At 58.8% G+C, this 26,572-nt stretch overlaps 2 protein-coding genes across 4 annotated transcripts; one reads left to right on the top strand and one right to left on the bottom strand.

Annotated features, from left to right (window-relative positions):
- Window positions 1–1,587: 1,587 nt before the first annotated feature.
- Window positions 1,588–18,703, bottom strand: GALT (galactose-1-phosphate uridylyltransferase). Of its 3 annotated transcripts, none has more exons than XM_059725334.1 (11): window positions 18,597–18,703; window positions 17,213–17,382; window positions 9,253–9,328; window positions 8,894–8,942; window positions 8,254–8,383; window positions 4,763–4,819; window positions 3,815–3,937; window positions 3,511–3,643; window positions 2,908–2,991; window positions 2,294–2,448; window positions 1,588–2,075 (listed from the first exon to the last, which is right to left on the bottom strand). In XM_059725334.1, the coding sequence occupies exons 1-11, from the start codon at window positions 18,610–18,612 to the stop codon at window positions 2,010–2,012; spliced, it is 1,059 nt and encodes a 352-aa protein (XP_059581317.1). In that variant the 5' UTR covers window positions 18,613–18,703; the 3' UTR covers window positions 1,588–2,009. The 3 variants fall into 3 exon arrangements, with proteins under 3 accessions (XP_059581317.1, XP_059581316.1, XP_059581314.1); XM_059725333.1 differs by lacking the exon at window positions 18,597–18,703 and adding an exon at window positions 18,407–18,546; XM_059725331.1 differs by lacking the exon at window positions 18,597–18,703 and adding an exon at window positions 18,291–18,359.
- Window positions 18,704–18,801: 98 nt separating this feature from the next.
- Window positions 18,802–24,506, top strand: SIGMAR1 (sigma non-opioid intracellular receptor 1). Its single transcript, XM_059725335.1, has 4 exons — window positions 18,802–19,030; window positions 20,698–20,898; window positions 22,150–22,242; window positions 22,792–24,506. Exons 1-4 carry the CDS (start codon window positions 18,883–18,885, stop codon window positions 23,016–23,018), a joined length of 669 nt encoding a protein of 222 aa, XP_059581318.1. The 5' UTR covers window positions 18,802–18,882; the 3' UTR covers window positions 23,019–24,506.
- The last annotated feature ends 2,066 nt before the right edge of the window (window positions 24,507–26,572 follow it).

The raw sequence follows: 26,572 nt of genomic DNA, 5'->3' as shown, positions 1-26,572 counted from the left end.
TCTGTAAAGTTCAGGTCACCTATGATGACCACGTCCTTGGACTTAACTACCTCCGTGAACTGACTTAAGAATTCCCGGTCTAGCTCTTCCCTTTGGTTGGGTGGTCTGTAGTAGACCCCCACCGTTAAGTCCCTTTCTCGACATCGGCATCCTGCCCGCCCCAGCATGTCAGCCCCCATCAGAGTCAAGGTGCCCCCAGTCCTGCTTATTGGGGTCACCTGGGCTCAAGCCCCTTCACAGCAGCACTGTGCTCTGGAGGATGTGGAAATAGGGAGAGCAGGATCTCAAACCCACGGTGCCTGAAGCAGAGGGTGGACACTGGTCTGGGCAGAAGCAAATACATCCCCACAAATGCCTTCAGCTGTTGCAGAAGCTGCCAGCTGGGAGTGGGGGTTCACTGAGCAGGGTCCAGCCCCATTATTGACCCCATGCAAGACACATCCACACCTGGGACCCCAAAAGGTACTTGCTCCCCCACAAGCCTTCTCCCCCAGCGCAGGCAGTGGGCACCCCTGCTCCGCGCCAGGCTGAGGGGCTGTGGGCAGCGTGACAAGCTGTGCAACCCCTGGGGAGGCCTGGTCCCTTGCAGCACCAGCCTTACCTTCAAGGCAGGATGAGAGATGCCGACTTAAAACCCACCCCACAACCTCTCCCTACTACAGACCCTCCTGGGAAAAAAATAAAATAAAATTCATGAACCCAGCATCTGCCAGCTGCCAAGGAAAGGGAGCCACTACTCCCACGCTGAGCTTTGCCAATCCTTTGGCCCAAAACTGGAGCACTGGAGGTGGGTAGGGAAAAAGCTCAGATCTCAGGGCCTGGTAGCTGAATTGCTCACCCTGGACCAGTTTCTCCAGCACAGGAGCTGGTCTTGCCAGCACAGGGGACTGGGGGTGTAAGGGGGGTTGTACCCTCACCTACTGGAGCAGCAGCTGCTGGGATACCCAGCTGCCCAAGCTACGGGCAGAGGCCTGAGGCCCTGCTGCCTGGCAGAGGAGCAGGGAGCCCAGCTCAGCACCACCCTTGACCTAGGCAAAGCTGTTCCTGCTCCAAGTCCAGGCCCAGGGCTTGGGGGGCAGCACTGGGACACTGGTCTCACCCATGGGGGGGGGGGGGTCACAGAGAAGCCAGCGTCCCAGGGCAGGCACCCTGAGCTCCTCGTAAACCCCAACCCCACAAATCCCAATCCTCTTCACCACCCCCTCCACACTCTCCAGGGCATCCTCCGACTCTGCTGCAGTCAGCAAGCACCTATAACCAGCAGCCCCAAGTCAGGATGCCAAGGGGACATGCATGCAAGTGAGATGCCCAAGGCCAGGACAGCAAGAACAGGGCAGGAAGGGGACAGCAGGATCATGCCCCAGCTGCGGGTACAGCCATACCCGCCCCACTAGCTCAGTAGGGCTGGGGCAGAGAACCACAAGATGCTCCCACACCTTCTCCCCTGCAGTCAAGGTGCTGGCAGCCCCAGGCCCAGGGCACCGACCGGCTGCCCCACGCTGCTCCCGGAGAGCCCTGGACCCCTCAGGGGAACTCCACAGAGCAGGCAGCTGAGATACTCCCACCAGCCACAGGACAGGAGACTACTTTGGTCTGCATGGTTTATTGGAAGGCAGGGGGAAGGGGACAGAGGCACAGAGCCCTCCTAGTCCCCAGCCCAGCCAGGCAGCTCTTCCCAGAGGTAGGTGAGGTAGAGGGAGAACTGACTGGCAGGAGCCTGAGTGAGATGGGGCGGCTGCAGGCACAGGCACGAGGGGTTAAGGAACAGCAGCAGCAAATATGTTCAGCAGCATGGCCTGGGAGCCTGGCTCAAGAGGAGCCAGGAGTGCAGGGAGCCCCAAGCCTCCACCCAGAAACGGCCCTCGGGCTTGGACCGCTCACAAGTGACACGAGTTGGCAGGGCTGAGCCCATTCTCCCATCATGCTGCAATGTAGTTCCCTCCAATGCAAGTCCTGGAGATGCAAATACAAGCCATCTCCGCCCCGAGGCCGGCAGCCCCCCGGCCCCATCACTGCGCGGCCTGGGCCCTCGTGCGGTAGTGCTCTTCGGGCAGGCTCCGGAGGCGCTGGGCAGCCTGCAGGGATGAGGACGGTGTGGGTGAAGTGCTGCACCCCGGAATGAAGGCAGGGCTGGACCTACAATGTAGGGGTGCCCTGGCCCAGTGCCACCACCCTCCCCTCCCCCACAATCCCCATGCAGTGTGTCCTCTCCCTGCAACCCCTTCCCCTAACACCCAGCCAGGCCCAGACCTCTCCGAGAGGACCCCCAACCCCAGCCAAGCCCCCCACTCACCTGCTCAGGTGTCAGGTCACGCTGGGCCTGAGCCAACATCTCGTAGCCCACCATGAACTTGCGGACAGAGGCCGAGCGGAGCAGGGGTGGGTAGTAGTGGGCATGGAGCAGCCAGTGCCCACAGTCCTCCCCCAGGTGGGGGCCCGTGGGGGCACCTGCCGGGGACACGTGCCATGAGCCAGGCTACCAGAGCCCCACTTCCCTGCCAGCTATGGGGGCAGGTCAGAAAGCCCAGAGCTAGGAGGCACAAGGGCAGACCCACAGCCCCCCCATCGCTTCTTCCAGCAGGGCTCAAGCCTGCTTATTAGGGTCACCCAGGCTCAAGCCCCTTCACAGCAGCACTGTGCCCTGGAGGATGTGGAAATAGGGAGAGCAGGGTCTCAAACCCACGGTGCCCGAAGCAGAGGGTGGGCACTGGTCTGGGCAGAAGCAAATACATCCCCACAAATGCCTTCAGCTATTGCAGAAGCAGCCAGCTGGGAGTGGGGGTTCACTGAGTGGGGTCCAGCCCCGTGGAGACCCCATGTCTCACCCGCTCCCCTAGGGGGAGGCTGGATTTGAACCAGAAGCCACCACATCTGGACCAGAAGTGTCCTCATCACCCTAGCTCTTACCGTGCCACCCCATGGAGTAAGGAAAGGAGACCTCGAAGAGATTGTCATACTTGGTGAGGAGCCTCTTCATGATGGAGGCCAGGCCTGCACACAAGGACACGGGGCTCAGCTCAGAGACCCCACCCCACCCCACCCAGCAGGAAAGGGAGGCACCCCAGCATCTATTAGGGGCTCTCCAGGACCACAGCCAGCCCCCTTTGTAGGTACAGGACAGCATTCAGTGTGGCCACACTGCTAGGAGCTGCCTGCACCCACACCTCATCCAGGGATGTTCACTCTGAAGCCAAATGATGGCAACAATGATTAACAATCCAGCGCCCATCACTTATGACTTGGCTGCAGGTCTGATGAATGAATGCTGGGATAAAGAAAGGAATAAAGCCCAAAAGCCTCTGGGAGGGGGCACCCTCCTTGCCTCTACATGCAGGGAAACTGAGGCAGGGAGGGGGTCTTCTTCTTGCTCAGATGCCAAGAGCCCTGCCCTTCCTGCAAGGCTGGAAGAGAGAGCCCCCGTGCCCTGGCGGCCAGCTCGGAGCCAAGCCCCAGGCTCCTAGCTACTCTCAGCAGCTGGAGCCCCCGGGGTGGGAGGGGACAGGGACTCACTGTCTCGCTCATCGGCGCTGAGGTCCTGGAGCCGGGTGACGTGGCGCCGGGGCAGGAGCAGGGTCTGGAAGGGCCACACAGCCCAGTAGGGCACCACCACCAGCCAGTCAGTGTTTTCCACCACCAGCCGCTCCTGTGGGAACAGACCGCCATGGGGCAGGGGCTCCAGGACCCCTTCAAGCAGCAGGCACCAGAGCCAGAAGCCCAGGACCCATGGACGAGTCCTCCCCCAGCCCCAACCCCCCTGCCCTCAACTTCCCCAACCCAGCCAGAGCCAGGGCTCTGCCCTGCTTTTCAGCTCTACCTTCCTCTGGGCTTCCAGCCGGCCGTACTCCAGCAGCAGGGGCTGGCCGTGCGCCTGCAGGTGCTCCCGCTGTGTCCGGTCTTCCAGCCGTGCCTCATTGGGCAGGAAGTTGCTGGCCCAGACCTGGCAGGGACAGGCAGATGGATGCTGGAGGGGGAGAAGCTCCCAGGGCTGGGAGGCGCCCTTCAGAGCACGGGGCTCCAGCCACCAGCAGGGCCTAGGCCAGCTGCCAGGCAGCTTGCGGGTGTCAGTCAGCATCACCCTATGGGGCTCTGGGGTCCAGACAAGCACCCGGGACCCAGGACCGGCTTTGCTCCAAGCCAGCAGCACCAGGATTGATCCGTGGGGTCGCGCTGACCCCTGGTGGAAGAGGTGCGCACTGCAGCCACCAGCAGCTGCTCCGACCCAGCTCCCTGCCCTGGGGTCTGTCGTGAAACGCATCCCGCTTGCATCACTGGGCTATGCTCGTGTCATCGCTTGCACCACCCTGATGCAGAGAGGCTGGTGGCCATGAACAGGACAGCAAGAGGGGTTCCAGGACACGCACCCCATCTTAGCTAGGATCGCTAGGCTGGTACAAGCCAGCACAGCCATGGAGGCCCACACGGACCCCAGGCAGTGAGCAACGCTGGGGTAGGGGCCAGGCCAGGTCACCCCAAAACAGGCAGAGAGGCTGGTGGTAGCATGGACAGTCCCTCCATTGGGCCCAGGTACATGCCGGGAAGCAGCTACTTTGACAGCAACTGTCCCATCACCTTGCTCTGAGCAGGTTGTGGGTAAATGCACTGGTTGGGGGGCTGATGGCCAGATCAGGGCCACAATATTAGGCTGAGAAGGAAGAGCAGGGCAGTGGCTGGCGGGGTCGATAGCAGAGGGTGCACTGGCAGGAGGAACAGAAAGGTCAGGAGATATCCCGGGGCCCTGCCCTCCGCGGCACCCTCCCCTTACCTGGCAGTGAGGGTGCGGGTTGGAGCAGCCCATCATGGCCCCCTTGTTCTCAAAGATCTGTGGGGACAGGAAAGAAAGAGAGGTGGCCCTCAGCACCCAGTTTGTCTGCCCCACCGCAGCTGCCGCTGGCACACCCAGGGGCAACAAGAGGATGCCCGGACCCCTGGGTCCCACTGAGCAGCCAGAGCCAAGTCTTGACTTCAACTGGGCATTAAAAACTGAAGCTGCTGGGGGATGGGTGGACAACCAAAACAAGCCCACCAGGCAACAGCTACAAAACCAACAGGTTAGGGCAGTCATGGGAATCCACTCCTACCCCCGCCCTCAAACGGCATCCTCCTGGGAATGCGAGGAAGCCTAGGGCTCCCAGTGGGATGCTTACGTGTCTGTACACCAGTGCCAGGAATTTGAGGAACTGCTCCTCCTGCTAAACAAGAATAACTACAGTTTCATAGGAATAATGGAGACTTGTTGGGACTCCACCTATAACTGGGAGATGGCTATACCCTGTACAGGAGAGATTGTGCAGAAAGAGGGGGGGTGCGGGTGTAACTCTGTCAAGGACCGCGACACGTCCCTGCAAGCTGACACTGGCACCCAGGGAGGACGACTGGAGACCCTCTGGGTTAAAAATACATGGGGAACGTGGCATAGGGGACACAATGTTAGGAGGTCTGTAGTAGACTCCGACTCAGGATCAAGAGCTGGACCAGGAATCCGCAAGGGAACTGGCTGAGGCTGCACCTTCTCAGTGCATGGTTGTCAGGGGAGACTTCAACTACCCAGACATCTCACGGGAAGAGCACTCAGCCAAGTCTGAGCAGTCACAACGCTTCCTCGCACGCGTGGACGATCTCTACCCAACTCAAGAGGTCTATGCACTGACAAAAGGTAAAGTGCTGCTGGACCTGGTACTGGCCAAAGGAGAGGATCTAGTCAGCAACTTAAGAAGAATTGAAGGGAAGCTGGGAGACAGTGACCATGAGCCGATCACTTTTACTACCCATCGCAAAGCTGGCAAGTCATTCAGCAATGCAAAAGTACTTGATTTCAGGAAAGCTGACCTTGATAAGCTCAGGGAGACTCATTGTAGAGGCCCTAAAGGGGCCATGACTTGACAGGGAGAGAAGTCCAAGAGGAGTGGTTGCTCCTTAAGGGAGAGATCCTAAAAGCACAAGGGATGTCCATCCCATCTCGGTGGAAAAGGTAGCAAGAGGGCACAGCAACCCCCTTGGTTCAGCAAGGGGCTCATAGACCTCCTACATCTAAAAAGAGAGGCTTGTAACTGATGGAAAAACAGGAATCACTGCTAAGGAGGAGTACTCTGAACTGGTCCAGACTTGTAGGGAGCAAACCAAGAAAACCAAGGCTGCAGCTGAACTCTACCTGGCTACACGTATCAAGGACAATAAAGAGTCCCTTTTTCAGATAACGTGGGGAGTCGGAAGAAAAGCAAGGGTAACACTGGACCCCTGCTATACCAAGTGGGACAACCGACAACCGCCACACAGGAAAAAGCCAACCTGCTTAACAGGTACTTTGTGCTGATGGAAAAACCAGTGCAAAAGGGACTGCTCTGCCTACCATGATGCAGGACAGCCAGGGTGAGGGTGAATCCAGCATTGGTGTAGACCTAGTAAAGGAACACCTTGAGAGGCTAGACACCTTCAAGTCAGTGGGTCCTGACAGACTGCACCCCAGAGTACTTAAGCAGCTGGCAGGAGTCATAGCCCAGCCACTGGCAAGGATATTTGAGAACTTGTGACACTCAGATGAAGTGCCCAAAGACTGGAAGAGGGCCAATGTGGTGCCCATCTTCAAGAAAGGGAGAAAAAGTAGATCAAGCTGATTGGCCTGTAGATCCCCAGATCTCAACCCTGGGGAAGATTTTGGAAAATATCATAAAAAGAGACCATTCTTGACAAGCTGGCTGACGGCAACATCCTAAGGGATAGCCAGAACGGGTTTGTTGTGGGTAGGTCTTGCTTGACCAATCTCATCTTCTATGACCAGGTGACCTATCACCTGGACAAGGGAGAAGAGATTGATGTCATATCTGGACTTCAAAAAAAAAAAAAAAAGCATTTGATCCAGCGTCTCATGATCTCCTCAGCTACATCAGTCTGACGGCTGGGGAATTGGCTCTGAGGCTGGACCCAGATAGTGGTGGTCGATAGAAGTGAATCACTCTGGTGCTCTGTGACCAGTGGGGTCCCCCAAGGCTATCCCTGGACCGGTTCTCTTCAACAATCTTTGTTAACAACCTGGACACTGGTGTCAGAAGTGCACTGGCCAAGTTCACCAACGACACTAAACTTCAGGGTAGAGCATCCACACCCGAGGACAGGCTGGTGATTCAGGCTGACTTCGACAGGCTTAAAAAAAAGTGGGCAGATAAAAGCCTGATAACATTCAATACAGAAAAGTGCAAGTGCATCAGGATCTGGGGCAACGCCTATTCACCAGAGCACCCCAAGGGATGACAAGGTCCAACAGTCACAAACTCCAAGAACATTTCATGCTGGACATAAGGAAAAACTTCTTTACGGTCCAAGCCCCCAAGGTCTGGAATAGGCTGCCTCCAAGAAGATGGTGCAAGCACCTACTTTGGACACTTATCTCACTGGGATCCTTTGACCCTAGCTGACTTCCTGCCCCTGGAGCAGGGGGCTGCACTTGATCTTCCAAGATCCCTTCCAGCTGTAATGTCTATGAATCTAAGTCACACCCCCCCCAATTCATGCCTCAGTTCCACCCCCCCACCCACCCCCCAGATCAAGCAGGAAGACAAGTGGCCCTTGGGGCTGAGCATTAGGCAGCCCCAGTTTAGGATTTATTTCAGACTCCTCCTGCAGCTCTGGATCTGACAAGGTTGCTCCCTCCCAAGAAACTTGAAATGCCTGTGGCTGGTTGAGAGGGCCACAGTGAGCAATCCAAGGTCCTGGGGACACCGGGCCCTGGGCACCAGCAGCTCAGACAGCCCAGAGACCTGGGGAAGAGAGAGACACCCGACTCCCTAGACTCCCAGGAAGCCCATGGCCCTGCTTTGAAAGGGGAAAAGACGCCAAGCTGGAGCCCAGCCCAGCAAGGGAGTCCCAGGGTGGGGTGGCAGGAAGGAAGGCAGCCCACACCCTGCAAGCCTTGGCCTTCCTGCAGCATCCATGCCTCCCCTGGTGCTGCACACACACAAAACAGGACAGCCTCTCCCCTACCTGGCCTTGAGACAGTTTCCTCTCCTCCACAATGGGGGCAGTGCCCCGAGGCATGGAGCCAGCCAGCAGGGGTGGGAAGTAGCAGGCCCGACTCCCCAGTGACAGCAGACTTCTCCCCCCTGTGCCTCCCAGGGGACAAGGGCACAAGGACACCTGCCAGTCAACCCCCTGAGGAAGTCACTGGATAGGGGGTACCCCTTCTGCCCCCCATGCTCCCAGCCCACCCCAAGGCCACGACAGCGGCAGGGCACCAGGGATGGAGGGAGGCGTGGTACTGACCTGTACCCAGGGGTAGGTGGCACCCAGCTCTACCGCAAGCTCTGCCCACTTGTCAATCACTGCCCGGATCTCGGGCAGCGCCATGAGCGGCAGCGTCATGTCGGACCAGGGGTGGAAGCACATCACCTTGCTGGGGGATGGGGGGAGTGCGGTGAGAGCAGACCCGGTGCTCGGGAACCCTGGTGGGGACGGACACCCTCCCAGCCCCAGGCTGCATGGGTCGGGTACTGTAGCCGGCACCGGCCCCCAGCTCCATGCCGGCCAGCAGAGACTAGCAGAGCAGCAAGGCTTTAGTGGGGTGGGACCCCACCCCCTCCCACCCTCCTGCACCTCCAGGATGCCATGGGGGCTGTGAGGCAAGTCCCTGGGTCTCCAGGGTGCCCCCTCCTCTAGCCAGCTCAATACTCCAGCCTCACAGCACTGCAGGTTCATGGCCAGGCAGGGTCCCACCCAGCACGTGGGGGTCAGAGCTGAGACATCCCTCCTCAGCAAGCATTTAAGGCATGGGCACTGCCTGGGGGCAGGGTGGGGGATGCTGGCGAGTCGCCTACAGCAAAGCAGTGACCCAGAGCAGCTGCCTCTGTGCTCCCTCCAAAGCCCTCATGGGGTTAGTGGCTCCAGGCAAAAAAGTTTAACTTACCAAACTCCTTGGGCAGAGGCTGATCGGAACAAGGGGTGGTCGCCAACATCTGGGAGACAGCATGTTAAGAAAGCAGAGGTGAGCTTAGCATGGCATAAGCTATCCAGCCTTAGCACCCCTCACCCCTGACCCACAGCCACAGCCTCCCAGAACCCTGCTGGTGCCCCTCACGCCCAAGCCCAGCCAGCCCAGGCCAGGCCCCTCCAGAGCAGACAGCCTGTTGGGCTGGACTGAGCACTGCCCCACGAGGGCCCCAAGGCTGGAGCCCAGCCCCTCAGCCAGTGTCTGCTCAGGGCGAGGGAAAAGGGGTGGACAGGCCCCATCCCTCGGAGTCTCAGGGCACTGTGGCATTGCCTTACCGGGCTCTGGGGCATCTGGCTCCAGTGCAGGGAAGTCGTTGTCGAAGACAAAGGTGCTCTCATACTCGGGATTCACCTGCAGCAGGAAAAAAGGGCAGGATCAGGGCCCACTTCCCACCTACCCAATGATGTGTCTCCCCTGCCCGGCCCTGGCACCAGCTCGCAGCAGTGGCAAGATGCACGGGCAGGGATGGTTGGAGCCGGGATCCCAGAGCACACTGCAGCAAGGAGCCCTGCATTAAAGAGATGTTAGCAAGAGGCTGCCAGATGGATATACACAAAGGACCCAACCAAATCCTCTAGAAGATGAATACAAGACCATTACAAATATAAATGCAGCAGCCAATCTCCAGCTTGTCAAAACCAATGCCTGGGGGCTCTTGGTCCCATCACTGTCAGACTCTTTACCAAGAGGGAGTTGTGTCACCAGCTTTCCTACATTCCTGAAGCATTTCAAGTATTTACAGTCATTTTCTTTTCTTGGTTCTTCTCTCCCTTTTGCTCCTTCAGTCCTTAAAGTCTGGGCTTGTGCTCAGAGTGGGGGTGCAGGGGGAAAAAAGAGAGAAGTAGGCTTCAGTGTTTTCAAAAAACACAAGAGATGAGGAAAAAGAAAGCCTGCTGAACTTCACATTTCCCCCCCCCATTTTCACAGCAGGGCTGCTGTTGCTGCAATGGTCCAGGGAATATGCCCAAAGCATGATTGCGCTTGGTAAGATCTTTCATCAGGTGAATGACACAGATAGAAGAGATCTCCAGACAAAAAGAAATCTTGTTCTCCCAGTTTCTACAAGCAGGCCTGGGACTGACAGGCAGACACCACGGGGGGAGGGCAGTGCTAGCTCAAGCAGAAAAATAAATGGCAGGCAACAAGAGGCAACTCTGCCTTGGCAGGTTAGAAACAACCTGTGGCCACAAAAAAGTACTTTGATCCCATGCAAAGAAACAGAAATGACCCCCGAGTCAGTGGGCAGTTTAGCAAGCCAGCAACTTGGGCAGCAAGATGAACAATAAGATGGCGGGGTGGGGCTCATGCAGAAAAACAGCTGTAAGTCTTATACCAACAGCCTGCTCTGCAACCTGCAGCTTGAGCAGCGATGCTGGGAGCACAGCAGAGTTTGGGGCACAAACAACTGTAAATCCATCTCCGGGGGAAAACAAAAGGTGCCAGTCACAGGGCTCCAGTGCCTATACACCAATGCTAGGAGCATGGGGAACAAGCAGGAGGAACTAGCGCTCCTGCTTGCAGAAAACACTTACAACTTAGTGGGGCTAACAGAAACCTGGTGGGAGTCTACCCACGACTGGGCGGTGCACGTTGAGGGCTATAAGCTGTACAGAAAGGATAGAGCGGGGAGGAGAGGTTGCGCTCTATGCCAAGGAGCGACATACATCAACTCTTATCACAATGGAAAAATCAGAGGAGGAGAAAGTAGAAGGATTGTGGGTTAGGGTACATGGAGGTCAAGGGGAAAGGGATTTGGTGGTAGGGGTCTGCTACAGACCCCCACACTAAGGGGAAGAACTAGATTTGGGGCTCCTGAGGCAGCTCTCGGAGACCATAAAGACTAGGGAAGCAGTAGTCATGGGGGACCTAAACTACCCAGACATCTACTGGGAGATGCAGACGGCAAAGTCCCACCGTTCACGCAGGTTCCTATCCTGTGTGCAGGACCTCCACCTGACACAGGAGGTGCACGGTCCCACTGGGGGGGAAGGCCTTACTGGACCTGGTCCTGGCAACGGGAGACGACATGGTAGGGGACCTACAGATCAGTGGTCACCTGAGGGACAGTGACCACCAAATACTAGAATTCACTATAAGGCGTCGAGTGGGAAAGGTAACTAGTAGGGTGGAAGTGCTAGACTTCAGGAAAGCTGACTCCACAGTGCGTCATTGACTAAACGCCTGAGCTCACCGGAGTAAGAGATTTGGCGAGATGGGAGCCCAGGAAGGGTGGCTGCGCCTCAAGGAAGCGATCCTTCGGGCACAGAGGGAGACGATCCCAATGTAGGGGAAAAGGGGCCACGAGGCTTCCTTGGCTGACCAGAAAAATCCAAGGGCAAAAAAGGGGGGGGCATACAAGCAGTGGAAACAAGAAGAGATTGCTAAAGAGGAGTATGGCTCCTCTGCTCGTGCTTGTAGGGAGGCAGTTAGGCGGGCCAAAGCTGCCATGGAGCTGAGGATGGCATCCCGAGTTAAGGATAACAAAAACCTGTTTTTCAGATATATAGGGAGTATCTGAACACTCATGGTGCACAGGCCAGGTCCCGGAGGACTGGAAAAGGGCCAACATGGTCCCCATTTTCAAGGGGAGGAAGGAGGATGTCGCAGGGCACCTTAGTGCCTGCTCCTAAGAGAGGAGAAACTGCCAGGGAGAGAGCCCTGGCCTGACATAACGAGCCCAGCCAAGGCTTGCTCAGGTAATGAGCGCAGCTGTGGGTTGCCGGAGCAACCAAGCAGCGCCAGCTGCCTGTATGGGGGCAGGGCCTGGCCCTTATAAAGCTCAGGGCTGAGGCCAGGCTGGCAGCTCTCTGCCCGCAGCCGGAGAGGCAGGAGCTCCCTCGGCCGAGAGATGGGAAGGAGCCTAAGTAGCAAGTACAGCTCATGATAGCCCTGGAGGCTTGAACTATGATGATGAGTTATGGCCGTGCGGCTTGCATTTGTGTTACAGCCTAGGGGCTTGTGGTTTTGCTTTGTGTTTGTGTTATTACACCCGGAGGCTTGGGTGAGGCTGTAGGGGTTGGAGGAGGCCTCAACTATAGGGACCCCAGAGAGTGTGGGGTGCCCTAGTGCCAAGAGGGCGCATTATCTACATAGCGCCAGGGAAGGCGCAGCTCGCACGCCAGTGTATGAGCGACTGGCGGCGAGGAGCGCGGTCAGTAGGTCGTGGGCGCAACCCGTAGGTTGCAGACGGGGACCTAGACCCCGGATTGCGTGTGGGGGAACATAGCCCCTGTATAGCGCCAGGGAAGGCGCAGCTTGCACGCCAGCGAGCAACTGGCGGCGAGGAGTGCGGCCAGTGGGTCGCGGGCGCAGCCCGTAGGTTGCGAACGGGGACCGAGACCCCGGATTGCGTGTGGGGGAACATAGCCCCCGGCCCCAGGAAAGGGGCGGTATTACTGAGGAGCCCAGTGTGGGCGCGGCGAGCCCCAGAGAGGGGGAATGCCATTGTGTTTTATTGAGTAGCCCAGTGTGGGCGCGGCGAGCCCCCAGAGAGGGGGAACGCCATTGTGTATTATTGAGTAGCCTAGTGTGGGCGCACGGGCATAGCGAGCCCGGCCGCAGGCTAGTGCGGCAATCCCCCTCAGACCAAGGCAGGGCGCTGCGGTTGCCCCTGAGAAGACAGGGAGTAGCAGCGCGGGGAGCCAGAGTCAGGGAGCGTGTCCGTGCGGTTGGCCCATAGGACCGGAGGCCCGCTAGAGAGTCCCGAAGCGGAACCACACCGGCAGGGGAGGCCCAGAGTGGGCTAGACGGGAGTCCCAGCAAGAGGCTGGGCACGAGACAGGGAGCCCAGAGTGGGCCACATTAGAGAGGAGGCCCGGGAAGCGGGCGTATAGACCGAACAACGTCCTTTACATCTGCGAGGCTTGGGGCGTGGTATCAGGGGAGGTAGGAGCCACGCATAGCCCATAAGGCTAGGGCGCTTGGGTAGCGCCCATTGTACGGGGAGACCCACGAGGGGTCCAGGAGCTGACAGGCCCGAGGAAACACAAGGCAGCCTCCCTATTACATATTCGATCAAGACGTGGCGGGCGAGAATGGAGGGTGCCCTCGGGCCGGAGTAGCGCGGCGAGAGGGCCTCAAAGAGATCACGGCCCTCCGCGAGGACCCCGCTGTGACAGAGGACCCAGGGAACTATAGGCCTGTGAGTCTTACCTCCTTCCTTGGCAAAGTCTTTGAAAAGATTAAGGCTCACATATGCAAGAGCCCAGCAGGAAAAATTATGCTGAGGGGAAACCAGCACAGGTTCATAGCAGGTAGATCGTGCCTGACTAATCTAGTCTCTTTTTGTGACCAGGTTACAAAACGCCTGGACACAGGAGTAGGGGTTGCTGTCGTATACTTAGACTTCAGGAAGGCCTTCGATACGGTATCCCACCCCATACTGGTGAACAAGTTAAGAGGCTGTGATGTGGATGACTACACAGTCCGGTGGGTGGCGAATTGGCTGGAGGGTCGCACCCAGAGAGTCGTGGTGGATGGGTCGTTATCGACCCGGAAGGGTGTGGGCAGTGGGGTCCCGCAGGGCTCGGTCCTTGGACTGATACTCTTTAATGTCTTCATCAGCAACTTGGACAAGGGAGTGAAGTGTACTCTGTCCAAGTTTGTGGATGACACAGAACTGTGGGGAGAAGTGGACATGCCGGAGGGCAGGGAACAGCTGCAAGCAGACCTGGACAGGTTGGACAAGTGGGCAGAAAATAACAGGATGCAGTTCAACAAGGAGAAATGCAAAGTGCTGCACCTAGGGAGGAAAAATGTCCAGCACACCTACTGCTTAGGAAATGACCTGCTCGGCAGCACAGAAGTGGAAAGGGATCTTGGAGTCCTAGTGGGCTCCAAGATGAACATGAGTCATCAGCATGATGAAGTCATCAGCAAAGCTAACGGCATTTTATCATGCATCAGCAGGTGCATCATAAACAGGTCCAGGGGGGTAATACTTCCCCTCTATCGGGCGTTGGTCAGAGCGCAGTTGGAGTACTGCGTGCAGTTTTGGGCACCGCACTTCAAAAGGGATGCGGATAACCTGGAGAGGGTCCAGAGAAGGGCCACTCGTATGGTTAAGGGCTTGCAGGCCAAGCCCTACGAGGAGAGACTGGGGCACCTGGACCCCTTCAGCCTCCGCAAGAGAAGGGTGAGAGGCGACATTGCGGCTGCCCATAAATTCATCATGGGGGCACAGAAGGGAATTGGTGAGCTCTACTCACCAAGGCACCCCTGGGGGTCACAAGAAATAAAGGCCACAAGCTAGCAGAGAGCAGATTTAGATTGGACATTAGGAAGAACTTCTTCACAGCTCGAGTGGCCAAGGTCTGGAACGGGCTCCCAAGGGAGGTGGTGCTCTCCCCTACCCTGGGGGTCTTAAGAGGAGGTTAGATGGGCATCTAGCTGGGGTCATCTGAACCCAGCACTCTTTCCTGCCTATGCAGGGGGTCAGACTCAATCTATCAAGATCCTTTCTGGCCCTAACATCTATGAATTTCACAGCCCCTTTACCTCCCAGCTGCTGAAGGAAGTTCAGGGGTGTTTAAAGAACATGCATCAGCACCACTACAGAGGGGAAGAAAGGGTGCAAATCTCCGCATGCCCAGGAGGTATCCCCAGCTGAAGGAGAAAGAGAAGCCCCCTACTTAACAATGGCATGTGGCAATTCAACAAGTACATCTTCATGGGTTGAAGAAAGCAGCATGTGCCCCCATGTGTGGAAATAACACATCCGTCCCTGCCGGGAGCCACGTACATGGAGGAAGTGAGACTGCACATGAGGGAAGAGCACCCTGAGCTAAGGGGCTGCCACTCCCATTAGCCAACAGCACATTTGTATCAAAAGAACCTGCCATGACAAGCAGCAGAGTGCTCATCCCGTGCCAGCCGTTACAGTGCTACCCAAACAAGACCGCGAGGACAGGCCACTCGGGCAGTGCCAGCCTGGGCTCAGCTAGGACACCCCTCACGCCACAAAGCCTGAATGCTGCCTATACCCACAACCCCAACACAAGGCCTGTCAACTGCAGCCAGCCTCTCTGGGGGGAAAAGCATCTTGCAAAGCTTTAGCAATGTAGTGCGCATGCTTGTTATTACCCTGAAATAGAATAGTTTTTTTGATAGCATACTGTTAGGTTAACAATAATTTGGATTATTAAGTAGTATTAGCTTTACAGCTGAATACAAGGCATGACCTGTGGCCTAGCAATGCAGCTGACCACAAGGCAGAATGATAGCTAAGTCTTTGCTTGTATCAAATATTCATTTTAACTGTATTAAGCATTTTCCGAGTTAAAAAGTGGATCTGTGTCTGTGCGCTGAAAAATCAGCTACAGCAAGTAAGATAAGACAGGGAAACCATTGTTCTGGGTGCAGTGGTTGTGTCCTTGAGAAGTATCTACTACTGTGTAAGGTTTTGCTAACATATTATAATGTTACTGTTAATTAACTTTTAGCTTTTAAAGAGTGCTAGTTCAGCTTAATAGAAATATGCTGTTACAAAGATTTGTAAAGCACCGCCCAAGTATTGCTTCTGTTAACCCTGTAAGTCTTGCCTTATAAGTACAAAAGATCGCCTCACCCTTGAGGGGGGGCCATTTTGCCTTTTGCTGGCTTTATGGTCTTTGCTGGAGCAAATAAACAGCTGTCTTTCTTTACTCGCGTTGTCTGTCTATCAAATTACAGCTAGACAACGAACCACAGGGAGGTTTCTCCCACCCCAGCAATAATCCAAGCAGCAACAGCTGTAATAGGTCCTGTGCTGCCGGTGACATCAAACAGGCCCGTCTGCATGTGCCAAGACACTGTACCCCACCACGGGTGCAGAGGAATCACAATGCCATTTTGGGAACAGGCGAAGGCAGGTTAGGCATTCCAACTGCACATCCAAACCCCAGCCCAACTTCCAACAAGCCCTGGGTTAACAAAGCACAAGGGTCAACGAGCCAATTCCCTCAGGCTGTGGCATGCTGAGTGTTGATATGCTAATGCAGGAGCCAGGGGCCGGACAAAAGCAAGGAGACTGCAGCCCCAGCCTCTGGCTCCAGGGAGTCTGCAGAAGCCCCCCCCACCCAGGAAGGGGCTACTTGCCATCACAAAAGGGAGAGGTTCTGCAATACAATGCTGTTCTGCAACACAATGGCCTGTAGGCAAGTTCCTAGAAGAGGGTCTAAGCAGAAATTGAGGTGATGAAGCAGACAAAAAAAGGGGGGGGGGAGAAAAAGGGCAGGGGTGTCTTTGCAGTCAGCAACATCTGCTCAGACCAGCCAGACGAGGGCAGGCAGGGGTAGGGTTCTAGCAGCCCGGGTGCCCACATCATGCTATCATCACAGAACCATCTCTCATAGAAGGGACCTTGAGAGATCACCTGGTCCAACTAGGGATCAAACCTGCGACCTTGGAGTTATTAGCATCCCACTCTAACCAGCTGACCGCAGCACTCCCTCCCTCCTGGGGGTGCTCACAAAGAAGTTCCAGCCAACACGTAGCTGGGGCTGTTCCAGGACAGCAGGACACTGGCTAAGGGTGACCGCAGCATGGCTACGGGCTGGTGGATTTAACACAAAGGAGTTTAGACCTTTACTGGCACACAGAGGGAATCCCAGTGCTGGCCACAGGCTTCCAACATGGCTTAGATTCCCAGTCCCCACCAGAGCCCCCATAGGGGCAGCTCAGTCTGTTCAGTCCTGCCGCGACCTGGAGACCGCGCCAAAGAGGGACAGATGGGTGGCTGTTGCAGACACTTTCCAGGAGCACATTGCTGAGGGTGCTAGCAAAGTCATGGGGCTTCCTCCATGGGAAAGAGAGGGTCTGTGTCCCCGTGCTGTCCCCCAAGGGACCACACCAGACTCCCTGGGCATGGATCCATGTACACCAAAGACCGCACACTTGATCCTACCCCACTAGGCGAAGGAGTTTGAGACACCAGCCAGCTACTCGAGAGCCGCTTCCAGGGGTCAGAATCATCTGTGAAGCCCCTGGCACAGGGTAACTCCTTTGTCACTCCCAGATGCCAGGAGCAAAGCCCAGAGGACAGAGCCAGGGTCCTGGCAATCAGGACTCCAGGGTTCCAGCGCCAGCTCCTGGAAGGATCAGGCCCCTTAACAGCGAGGCTGGGTTCTGCAGAGCGCAGCCCAGGACAAGCACGTGCTCTGTAATGCAGGAATACCAACACCACTTCCCCATGCCCAGGATGCACGTCCAAGTGTCTCTGCCCTGAGCATACCCCAAGCCCCTGCACCAGTCTCCTACCTTCCCATTAGCTCGCGTTGCCCCAGGGCACAGCGGGTTGGACGGGTCATAGCGGGGCACATCCTCCTGCACCGGCTTCTCCACCTGCCCCTGCCAGGGGCGCTTCATCCTGTGGGCAGACACCAGGACCCAGTCGTCCCGCAAAGGGTTGTAGCGGATGTGCTGGTGCTCTGGAAGGGAGAGCAGTGTTGTGAGCGGGGAGTGGAGCTGCTTGAACACATCATCCCCCGGTGCTGCTAGAGCTGTTGGACACAGCAGAAGTACAGAGACCCCCCCCACCTCAAACCTGCCCGACTTCACCCACAGCCCAGCACGGGTTCCCACTGCAATCTCAGCACAGGCCAGGCGCCAGGACTCCTGGGTGGTCTCCCTGGCTCTACCACCGACTTGCCACATAACCTGGGGCAAGTCACTTAGGCCAAGGCTCAAAATATCAGCTAGCGACCTACACAGAGGGAGTCTCCAGCAGAGTTCACTGGCTTTCACCTTCCTCCTATCCCACACCTGAAGGGGTGCATAGGGCTGTCTCCCATGCAAGCTCCAAGCCTCTCCACCTGGCAGCCTGCTGTAGGCACTACGCCTGGCACTGCCAGCACAAGCAGGGAGGCTTCTGTCACCTCACACCGCTCTCCTCTGGGGGCACGTCCGTGCTGCAAAGGTGCATGGGCCCATCAGCCAGAATGCGGGACCCGACTCTGAGGAGCTGGGCACAGGTTACTGGTGGTGAACAGGGTTTTAGTGCCTGAAGGGCAGTGTAATTGCTGCCACCCGCTGGGTCTGGAGACACAGCTAGGGGTGAGGGGTAGGGCAAGTACTCCGCTGAGAAGGGGAACAAGCCAGAGCAGCAGAGGAGCTGTGCAACACAGCAGCAGGGCTGGCATCCCCAGTTCCTCAAGTCCTGAGCACAGCAGGCAGCCATGCAGGATTGCTGCTGGGGGACAAGGCTGGGTAAAGGATGTGGGGGCAGGGGGGAGGGCACAGCACCCTCGGGGGTCCCCAGAGGTCCCCTCTAACCCAAGCCCAACCTGAGGCAGGATCAAGCCTGTGCAAACCAGCGCGGACAAACCCACTGCCCAACCTCTGAGCACGAAGTCGGCCCCAGGCATCGCCCCCGACCCTGCCCAGGGAAAGCAGGGGGGCCGCAGCCACCAGCGTCCTGCTGCTGCAAAGAAAAGGGGGGTCACAGACACCCACAGAATCACAGGCAGCGGTGGGAGGTCCCTGGCAGGGAGCCACAAGGGAGCTCAGCAAGTCCCATCCAGTCCAAGCAGGACCAGGACCAGCCCCAGCTCCATCATCCGCCCCAGTCTGAGCAGGGGGGAAAGCCCTGCCTGGCCCCAGCGCGGCATCAGGCGAACCCAAGAGCTGACGGCAGCGGCAGTACCTGCCGCGCGCTCCATGCTGCTTCCGCTCCCGCTTCCGGCGCCGAACGCTCGCGCGCCCAACGTTCCATCCGCTCCGCCCCGCGCCGCGCGCCTCTTAAAGGGGCCGCCGCGCCCTGCGCTCCTGCTGCTGTGGCCGGGCCGGGGCGGGGCTGAGCCCGGCGGGGCGGGGCGGGGTTGGGGCCGAGGCCGGGGCCGCCCCGCCTGGCCGGGCCGGGTCGGTTGGGGCCGGGCCGCCCCGTGCGGGAGCAGAGCGGGTCGGGAGCGGAGCGGAGCGGAGCGGGCGCGATGTGGGTGCTGGGGCCGCGGGCGCTGCGGGCCGGGCTGGTGCTGGGCGCGCTGGCGCTCGTGCTGCAGGGGATGCGGGTCTGGCTCGGCTCCAAGCGCTACGAGTTCCAGCCCGACGAGATCGCGCAGATCGCCCGGCACCACGCGGGTACGGCCCGGCCCGGCCCGGCCCGGCTCGGGCTGCGTGGGGACCTGGGGGAGGGGTCCAGGGGCTGATCTGGGGGAGGGGTGCAAGAGCTGGTCTAGGGGTGCAGGGGGCTGCAGGGACCTGGGGGAGGGGTATAAGAGCTGATTCAGGGGGCCAAGGGACTTGGGAGGGGGTGCAAGAGCTGATCTAGAGGTGCAGGGGGCTGGGGGGACCTGGAGGAGGGGTGCAAGAGCTGATCTAGGGGTGCAGGGGGCTGGGGGGATCTGGGGGAGGGGTGTAAGAGCTGATATAGGGGTGCAGGGGGCTGGGGGGATCTGGGGGAGGGGTGTAAGAGTTGATCTAGAGGTGCAGGGGGCTGGGGGGATCTGGGGGAGGGGTGTAAGAGCTGATATAGGGGTGCAGGGGGGTGGGGGGATCTGGGGGAGGGGTGCAAGAGCTGATCTAGAGGTGCAAGGGGCTGGGGGGACCTGGGGGAGGGGTGTAAGAGCTGATCTAGCGGTGCAGGGGGCTGCAGGGACCTGGGGGAGGGGTATAAGAGCTGATCCAGGGGGCCAGGGGACTTGGGAGGGGGTGCAAGAGCTGATCTAGAGGTGCAGGGGGCTGGGGGGATCTGGAGGAGGGGTGCAAGAGCTGATATAGGGGTGCAGGGGGCTGGGGGGACCTGGGGGAGGGGTGTAAGAGCTGATCTAGAGGTGCAGGGGGCTGGGGGGATCTGGAGGAGGGGTGCAAGAGCTGATATAGGGGTGCAGGGGGCTGGGGGGATCTGGGGGAGGGGTGTAAGAGCTGATATAGGGGTGCAGGGGGCTGGGGGGATCTGGAGGAGGGGTGCAAGAGCTGATCTAGGGGGGCTGGGGGGATCTGGGGGAGGGGTGTAAGAGCTGATATAGGGGGCTGGGGGATCTGGGGGAGGGGTGTAAGAGCTGATATAGGGGTGCAGGGGGCTGGGGGGATCTGGGGGAGGGGTGTAAGAGCTGATCTAGAGGTGCAAGGGGCTGGGGGGACCTGGGGGAGGGGTGTAAGAGCTGATCTAGAGGTGCAGGGGGCTGGGGGGATCTGGGGGAGGGGTGTAAGAGCTGATCTAGAGGTGCAAGGGGCTGGGGGGACCTGGGGGAGGGGTGTAAGAGCTGATCTAGGGGGCTGGGGGAAGGGTGGGGGTGGTGCAGGGGGTTGGGAGGAGCCTGGGGTGCATGGCTGGAAGGGGCTGGAAGCTGCAGCCCACAAGGGTGCAAGGGGTTCTGGTGGCGGAGCCTTAGTGCATGGAGGCAGGCAAAACAAGGGGCTTTGCAGGAGGTCTCTCAGGGCTGGGGGTCAGCAGGTGCCCTCTGCGATTGCCCAGGAGGCCTGAGGGCATCCCCTGTGAGCCCAGGACTGCTCCAGGCAGGGCACAGCGCACAGCCTGCACCCGCTCACAGTGGAGCAGTGAGCCCCAGGGATGGCAGGGGGAGCCCAGGGTGATTGCAAAGAGCAGCCGGTGCAAAGGGCAGCAGGTCCGGCTCCCCCCATCCAGTCTCCAACAGTTGTTTGAACTCAGTTCGGTGGCTTGGGCTGGCAGGGGCAGGAGCTGGCAGGGTGTGGAAGGTGGAGCCTGCAGGAAATGGAAGTGAAGCAGGGGCCTCTCAGAGACGCTGGACATGAGCCAGGCTGAGCCAGCCGTGTCTGTGCCGTAGGCCTGGACCATGAGCTGGCCTTCTCCAAGATCATCATGGAGCTGCGGCGGAGGCACCCAGGCCACATCCTGCCGGACGAGGACCTGCAGTGGGTGTTCGTGAACGCAGGCGGCTGGATGGGCTCCATGTGCCTGCTACACGCCTCGCTCACCGAGTACGTACTGCTCTTCGGCACCGCCATCGACACCGGGGGTCACTCAGGTAAGCAGTCGCTTCCACCCCCTTCCCTGATAGCCACCAGGTCTTGTGCCTGCGCCAGCGGCTGCAGCAAGGGAAGTTGAAGTTAGATACTAGGAAAAACTTTCTCACCAGGAGGGCAGTAAAACACTAGAACAAGTTATCCAGAGGGGTGGTGGGATCTCCATCCTTGGAGCTATTCAAGACCCGGGTAGACAAAACCTTGTCTGGGAGGATGTAGTTGGGGTTGGTCCTGCTTGGAGCAGGGGGTTGGACTAGATGTGACCTGAGGTCCCTTCCAGCCCTCATTTTCTATAATGTAAGCCAGGCTGCAGGGCACTGCTTTGCTGCATGGGCCCAGCCCTCTGTTTGGGACAGGTCTTTGCGAGGCAGTTCACTAGGAAGGGAGAAGGGGGGCGAGCCACAGAGCCTGGGAGTGGACATGCCAGCAAATGGGGACCTGCTCAACTGGGTCTGCCCTGGGGCTCTGCACACTGGCTTGTTCCCTGTCTCCTCCAACCAGTGTCCACAGTCACAGTGCCTGAGCAACAACTGGTCCCACCAGTAGCTGGGGCAACTGCTTATGGAGACAAGTGGGCAATTGGGATAGGGAAATACGAAGCTAGACCCCGAGGCATCGGCCCCACTGGGCAATGACTGCAGTGACCGGTTCGGCAGCTGCCCTGGTGCGTTGTGTGCCCAGGCCTGGTCACCTACGTGTGGGAGGTGGTGTTAGGGTACCAGGGGAACCCCATGGGCACTCAGGCTTGTCTCCCCAGAGCAGGGAGGCTGTTCTGAGATGGTCCAAGGCGGGGAACCGACCGCTGGTGGCACAGTGCAGGGAGGGAGACTGGTGCTAAAGGACGTTGCTGGCACCCGAGCCTGGCTTGCTCTGTTCTGCACAGCCAGGACTCCTGGGTTCCAGCTGGCAGGACATGTTGGCCCTTCCCCTAAAGTTACGCCAGCTTCACCTGCCAAGGACTTTGGAGCAGAGAAATGTGTTTGAGGCAAGGATTGTTTTGGATGGCCTTGCCCTGCCAGAGGCTGATTCAGCACCAAGAAACCCGCCTGGCTAGTCCCAATCCAGCAGGGCTTGGCACAGGCCCAGGACTGCAATCAACCAGTTGATCCAGCAGCTCTGCTCCCTCTCTGCATGGCTGAGCCTGCCATCAACTCAGACGTGCCCTCCAGCACCTTGATCCAGCGCCTGGATGGGACAGAGGGAGCCTGGGGCCACACCCCAGAGCCCTGGCATGACCCAAATCTCTCTTGCAGGTCGCTACTGGGCTGATATATCGGACACGATCATCTCAGGGACCTTCCGGCAGTGGAAGGAGGGGTCAACCAAAAGCGAGATGTATTACCCAGGTGAGTGTGGGGGGCCCCTCACGCCTGTACTCTGAGGCTGGGTCACCTCAGGGCTTTGGGGGAACAGGGTAAGCAGGGAGGGGGTGCTGGGTCTCTGGAGAGCTCTTCACAGCTGCCCAGCGAGGCAAGTAAATGCAATATATGCAGGAGGTATATAACTGCAGAGCATGCTGACAGGGGAGGGGGTGCTTGAGGAAAGCTGAAGTCCTGACAGAGGTAGTGGCAACCCCAGGAGGGTTTATATGCCTAGCATCAGGGCTCCAGCCAGCCTGATATTGGAAGGGAGGGCAAGGAACTGTTCCAGGACTGTGTAGCAGACAGCAGGTTTGTGCTGTCTGGGACCAGGCGCAGTCCAGGTCAGCCCCTGCCTTAGCTGCCCCCGCCAGTGCTCGCCTCTCCTCTGGAGTGCTGAGCTCCCCCTGTTTCCAAGCCCCTCCTGGGACCCCCACACAGCTGCACCAAGGCAATCCAGGGGCAGTGCTGGCAGGTGGGGATTCTCCTTGCCCTTCCACCACCCCCCAAAATGATGGCCGGTGCATCTGCCTGCAGGGGACACCATCGTGCACCGGATGGGCGAGACCACAGCGGTGCAGTGGAGCGCTGGGACATGGATGGTGGAGTACGGTCGGGGCTTCATCCCCTCCACACTGACCTTCGCCCTGGCCGACACCATCTTCAGCACTCAGGACTTCCTCACTTTCTTCTACACCCTCCGTGTCTATGCCAAGGGGCTGCTCCTTGAAGCCAGCACCTACTTCATCGGCGCTGCCCACTGAGGTCTGGGTGCTGGGGGCCATGCCCTGCCCCTGCCACTTCTGGATAACACTAGGGCATCCCTGCCCCATCACCTATGCGCCCCTTTCCAGCGGGCGTCCAGCTCTGGGGGCTAGCCGGACTCTGCTGGAGAAGGAGATCAGCCTTTGGGAACGCCCAGCTGCTCCTCCCTGGAGGGACCGTTGTTCAGACTGGCTGCCCTGCGGGGGTCCCCAGGGGTCCTGCACACTCTGGGTGGGGCTTGGGCCCAGCCAGAGGTGCTCCCAGGAAAGAAGCACGGCCAGGAAATGGGTGTGCCAGCTGGGGAGGAGCACAGGGGGCACAGGTTGTAACAGCCCTGTGCTGGACACTTCCATCTGCGTAAGAGCAGGGTCTGATACAAAGACCCCCTGGACCAGCTCCAGGGTTGGCCTCCTGCCCTCGGTGTCAATGACCTGGCCCCACACTCGATCTCCTGGAGTACCACTGCTGCCATCAGCTCTGCCTCCTGTCGGTGCAGCCAGTGCCCCTAGGAGCCCTGTGGTGCCAGCCAGGCACGCACGTGTGCATATGCATCTCAGCTGTCCATGAGCGTGCGCTGTAATGCCTTCTGACAGCTCAGGGGAGGGGGGAGAGGTGGCAGAGGCCCCCTCCCCTTGTCAGGGCAGAACCATCATCCATTGCCTTCACCAAGAGCCTTACTCTGGGTCTGCACACATGTCCAGGCTGGGGAAGGGCAATGCTCACCCAGGGGCTGTCGCCTGGGCAGAGCAGACCCAGCCCATCCCCCTTGCCCTTCTGCCTCCTGTGAGGCCTTGCCCCACAGCCGTCATATGTCCTACCCCCACAACCTGGGCACCCCCTGACTGGCACATCCTGACCCCCAAGCGGGACAGGGCTGACCGGGGGGGCAGCAGTGAAGTCCCATGGCCACCCACCCAGCGGTGGCAGGCTGCATACTGCTTCTCCATGAAGCAAAGAACTCAGAAACGGTCCAGCATCCACCTTCACTGGTAACATCCAGGGTGCTGCCCCATGGGGTGGAGGTAGGAGGATTGTAGGGGTGTTTGAGGGTGCTCTTGGGGTCACCTGCTGGCCCAACAGTGTTCCCATCCTCTTGTTACCTGCTGCCCAGGGCCATTGTGAACGCTAGCCCCTGTGGCTCGGCCCTCCCATTCTTCACAGAGGGCACAGCCCTGCTCCGTTTCCCCCTCCCAGGGGCAACTGGCTCCCATGTGCTCTTGCCAGGGCTGCAGCTGCTCTTCCTCCCAGTCCCAGTGCACTAGTGGGGTCGGGAGCTATGCACCCCCTGCACCCATCTTCCCTGTAGCTGGGATCCAGATGGCCCTGTCCGCCACATACCCAGCAGCGCCAGCCTCTTCTGTTCCCAACGCAGCGTCAGCCCAGCAGCCACCAAATCCCATTGCTTGTGTCAGACTGGTCCTGTCCCAGCCTTTGGGGGGGACATGGTTAAGTATGTCACCAATAAACCTGCTCGTGTGACCAGTCTATGCGCAGAGTCTCTGCCCCATGCAAGGCCTTGGGGGGCCTGGGTGGATGCAAGCATTGTGCAGCCCCTCGGAGGCCAGCTCCCGGCTGTAGAGAGGCTCTGGGACCTTTCCAGCTCTGCCTCCTAGCATGGCCCCATTGAGTTCTGCTATGTGCTGTGGGGGGAGTAAGAAGAGGGGTTGGTTTGGCTTGTGCATGGCCAGTGGAGCTCCCACGTGAGCCCTTTCATGGCTTGGTGAGTCTTGGTGCCAGGGGGAGCGTGGGGGCTTTGCCAGGCACTCCCTACCCCTGGTGCCTGGCATTCCCATGACCTCCACTACCATCCGGGGGCTTGGGTTTTCTGTGTGCAGGGGCAGGGGCTGTCTGAGCCCAAGCCCCTTGCTGGGAACGTTTCCTCTTCCCTGTAAGGTCCCCTGGGGATGCGGAGCTGGGGTTCCAAGGTAAATGGGCACGCAAGCCTGGCTCAGGCCCTGCCCAGGCAGGATCACCCTATCTCCCCAGGTGCCACCAGCCAGCAAGTGGCCTCACAGCTGAGTCCCAAACTGTCCAGACATCCTGTGGTCTCTCAGCTGCTGGCGGGGCTTCTCTGCCTTTGCTCTCTTCCTTCCCAGTCCCAGCAGTGAGAGTCCTAGCATTGCCCCAGGTCCTGCCACAGCCAGGTGGGAGCTCAGCTAGAAACCAGACAGCCCCTTTCCCAGGGGTCTATTTGCAGATGACACCAAGTTGGGGGGAGTAGTAGATACACTGGAGGGTATGGCTAGGATTCAGAGACCTCGACAAATTGGAGGACAAAAAGAAATCTTATGGGGTTCAACAAGGACAAGTGCAAAGTCCTGCATCTAGGAGAGAACAATCCCCTGCACTGGTGCAGGCTGGGGGTGACGGGCTGGGCAGCAGCTCTGCAGAAAAGGACCTGGGGTGATAGGGGACAAGAAGCTGGACAGGAGCCAGCAGTGTGCCCTTGGTGCCCAGAAGGCTAACGGTGTCCTGGGCTGCATCGGTAGGAGAATTGCTGGCAGATTGAGGGCAGTGATTCTTCCCCTCTATTCAGCGCTGGGGAGGCCACATCTGGATCCTGTGTCCAGCTGTGGGACCCCACTACAGAAAGGATGTGGAGAAACTGGAGAGAGTCCAAGAAAGGGCAGCAAATGGTTCAGGGGCTGGGGGACATGATTTCTGGGGAGAGACTGAGGGAATAGGGAAGGCTGAGAGGGGATTGAAGAGCAGCCTTCAACTCCCTGCAGGAGGGTTGCAAAGAGGATGGAGCTGGGCTGTTCTCAGACAACAGGACAAGGAGCAATGGGCTCAAGTTGCAGCAAGGGAGGTTTAGGTTGGATATTAGGGAAAACTTTTTTCACTAGGAGGGTAGTAAAACAGTGGAACGGGTTCCCTAGAGGTGGTGGACTCTCCATCCTTGGAGGTGTTGAAGACCCGACTAGACAAAGCCTTGGCTGGGATGATGTAGCTGGGGCTGGTCCTGCTTGGAGCAGGGGGTTGGACTAGATGTGATTTCCAGGGGTCCCTTCTAACCCTCATTTTCTACAGGGTGCAGGGGGTGCTGGCAGCAGTTGCTCCATTCCCTCCTGCTGAGCCCGCAGGGAGGAGCTGGCTCCCCTGGGTGCCGCCAGGCTGCCCCTTCCCACTGGCTGGCCCCGCGGAGGGCACGAGGAGCCTGGCTTCGTCTCTGCAGCTGCCCCCACGGAGCCTGGCTTGGACACTGCAAAGCCCAGAGCTGGGCCACCTGCCACACTGAGTTAAGAGCTCCCGGCTCCCCTCGGGAGGGTCTTGGCCTGTGCCAGGGGAAGTGGGGCCACATCCAGTGAGGCTGGCTCTGACTCTGCTCGACTTCCAGGGCTGTCCTCTTCCAGCCTGCAGGAGAGGGCACAGGCTGCCGCCAGCACCTGCAGCCTCCCTTGCTGCCTACATAGGGCTCTTCACCACCTGCCTCCCTCCTCTTGCGCTGCCTGGTAGGGAGCAGGATGAGCAGTACGGGGCCGATCCTGAGAGCCTGGCAACCTCCGGGGGGCAATGGGCTCTGGAGCTGGTAGCCCCCATGGACAGACCCCTT

Source organism: Alligator mississippiensis, chromosome 3 (genome assembly GCF_030867095.1).
Source record: "Alligator mississippiensis isolate rAllMis1 chromosome 3, rAllMis1, whole genome shotgun sequence".
NCBI classification, from domain to species: Eukaryota; Metazoa; Chordata; order Crocodylia; family Alligatoridae; genus Alligator; species Alligator mississippiensis.
This window is presented reverse-complemented; position numbering and strand designations above follow the sequence as displayed.

Excerpts from the sequence above, each read along its gene's own strand:
- SIGMAR1 (XM_059725335.1), top strand. The coding sequence starts at position 18,883 with ATGTGGGTGCTGGGGCCGCGGGCGCTGCGGGCCGGGCTGGTGCTGGGC. Across the intron at positions 19,031-20,697 it reads GATCGCCCGGCACCACGCGG|GCCTGGACCATGAGCTGGCC; the intron begins GTACGGCCCGGC and ends TCTGTGCCGTAG. Across the intron at positions 22,243-22,791 it reads AAGCGAGATGTATTACCCAG|GGGACACCATCGTGCACCGG; the intron begins GTGAGTGTGGGG and ends ATCTGCCTGCAG.
- GALT (XM_059725331.1), bottom strand. The coding sequence starts at position 18,318 with ATGCCTGGGGCCGACTTCGTGCTCAGAG. Across the intron at positions 3,938-4,762 it reads ACCCGCACCCTCACTGCCAG|GTCTGGGCCAGCAACTTCCT; the intron begins GTAAGGGGAGGG and ends TGTCCCTGCCAG. Across the intron at positions 2,449-2,907 it reads TTACTCCATGGGGTGGCACG|GTGCCCCCACGGGCCCCCAC; the intron begins GTAAGAGCTAGG and ends TGTCCCCGGCAG.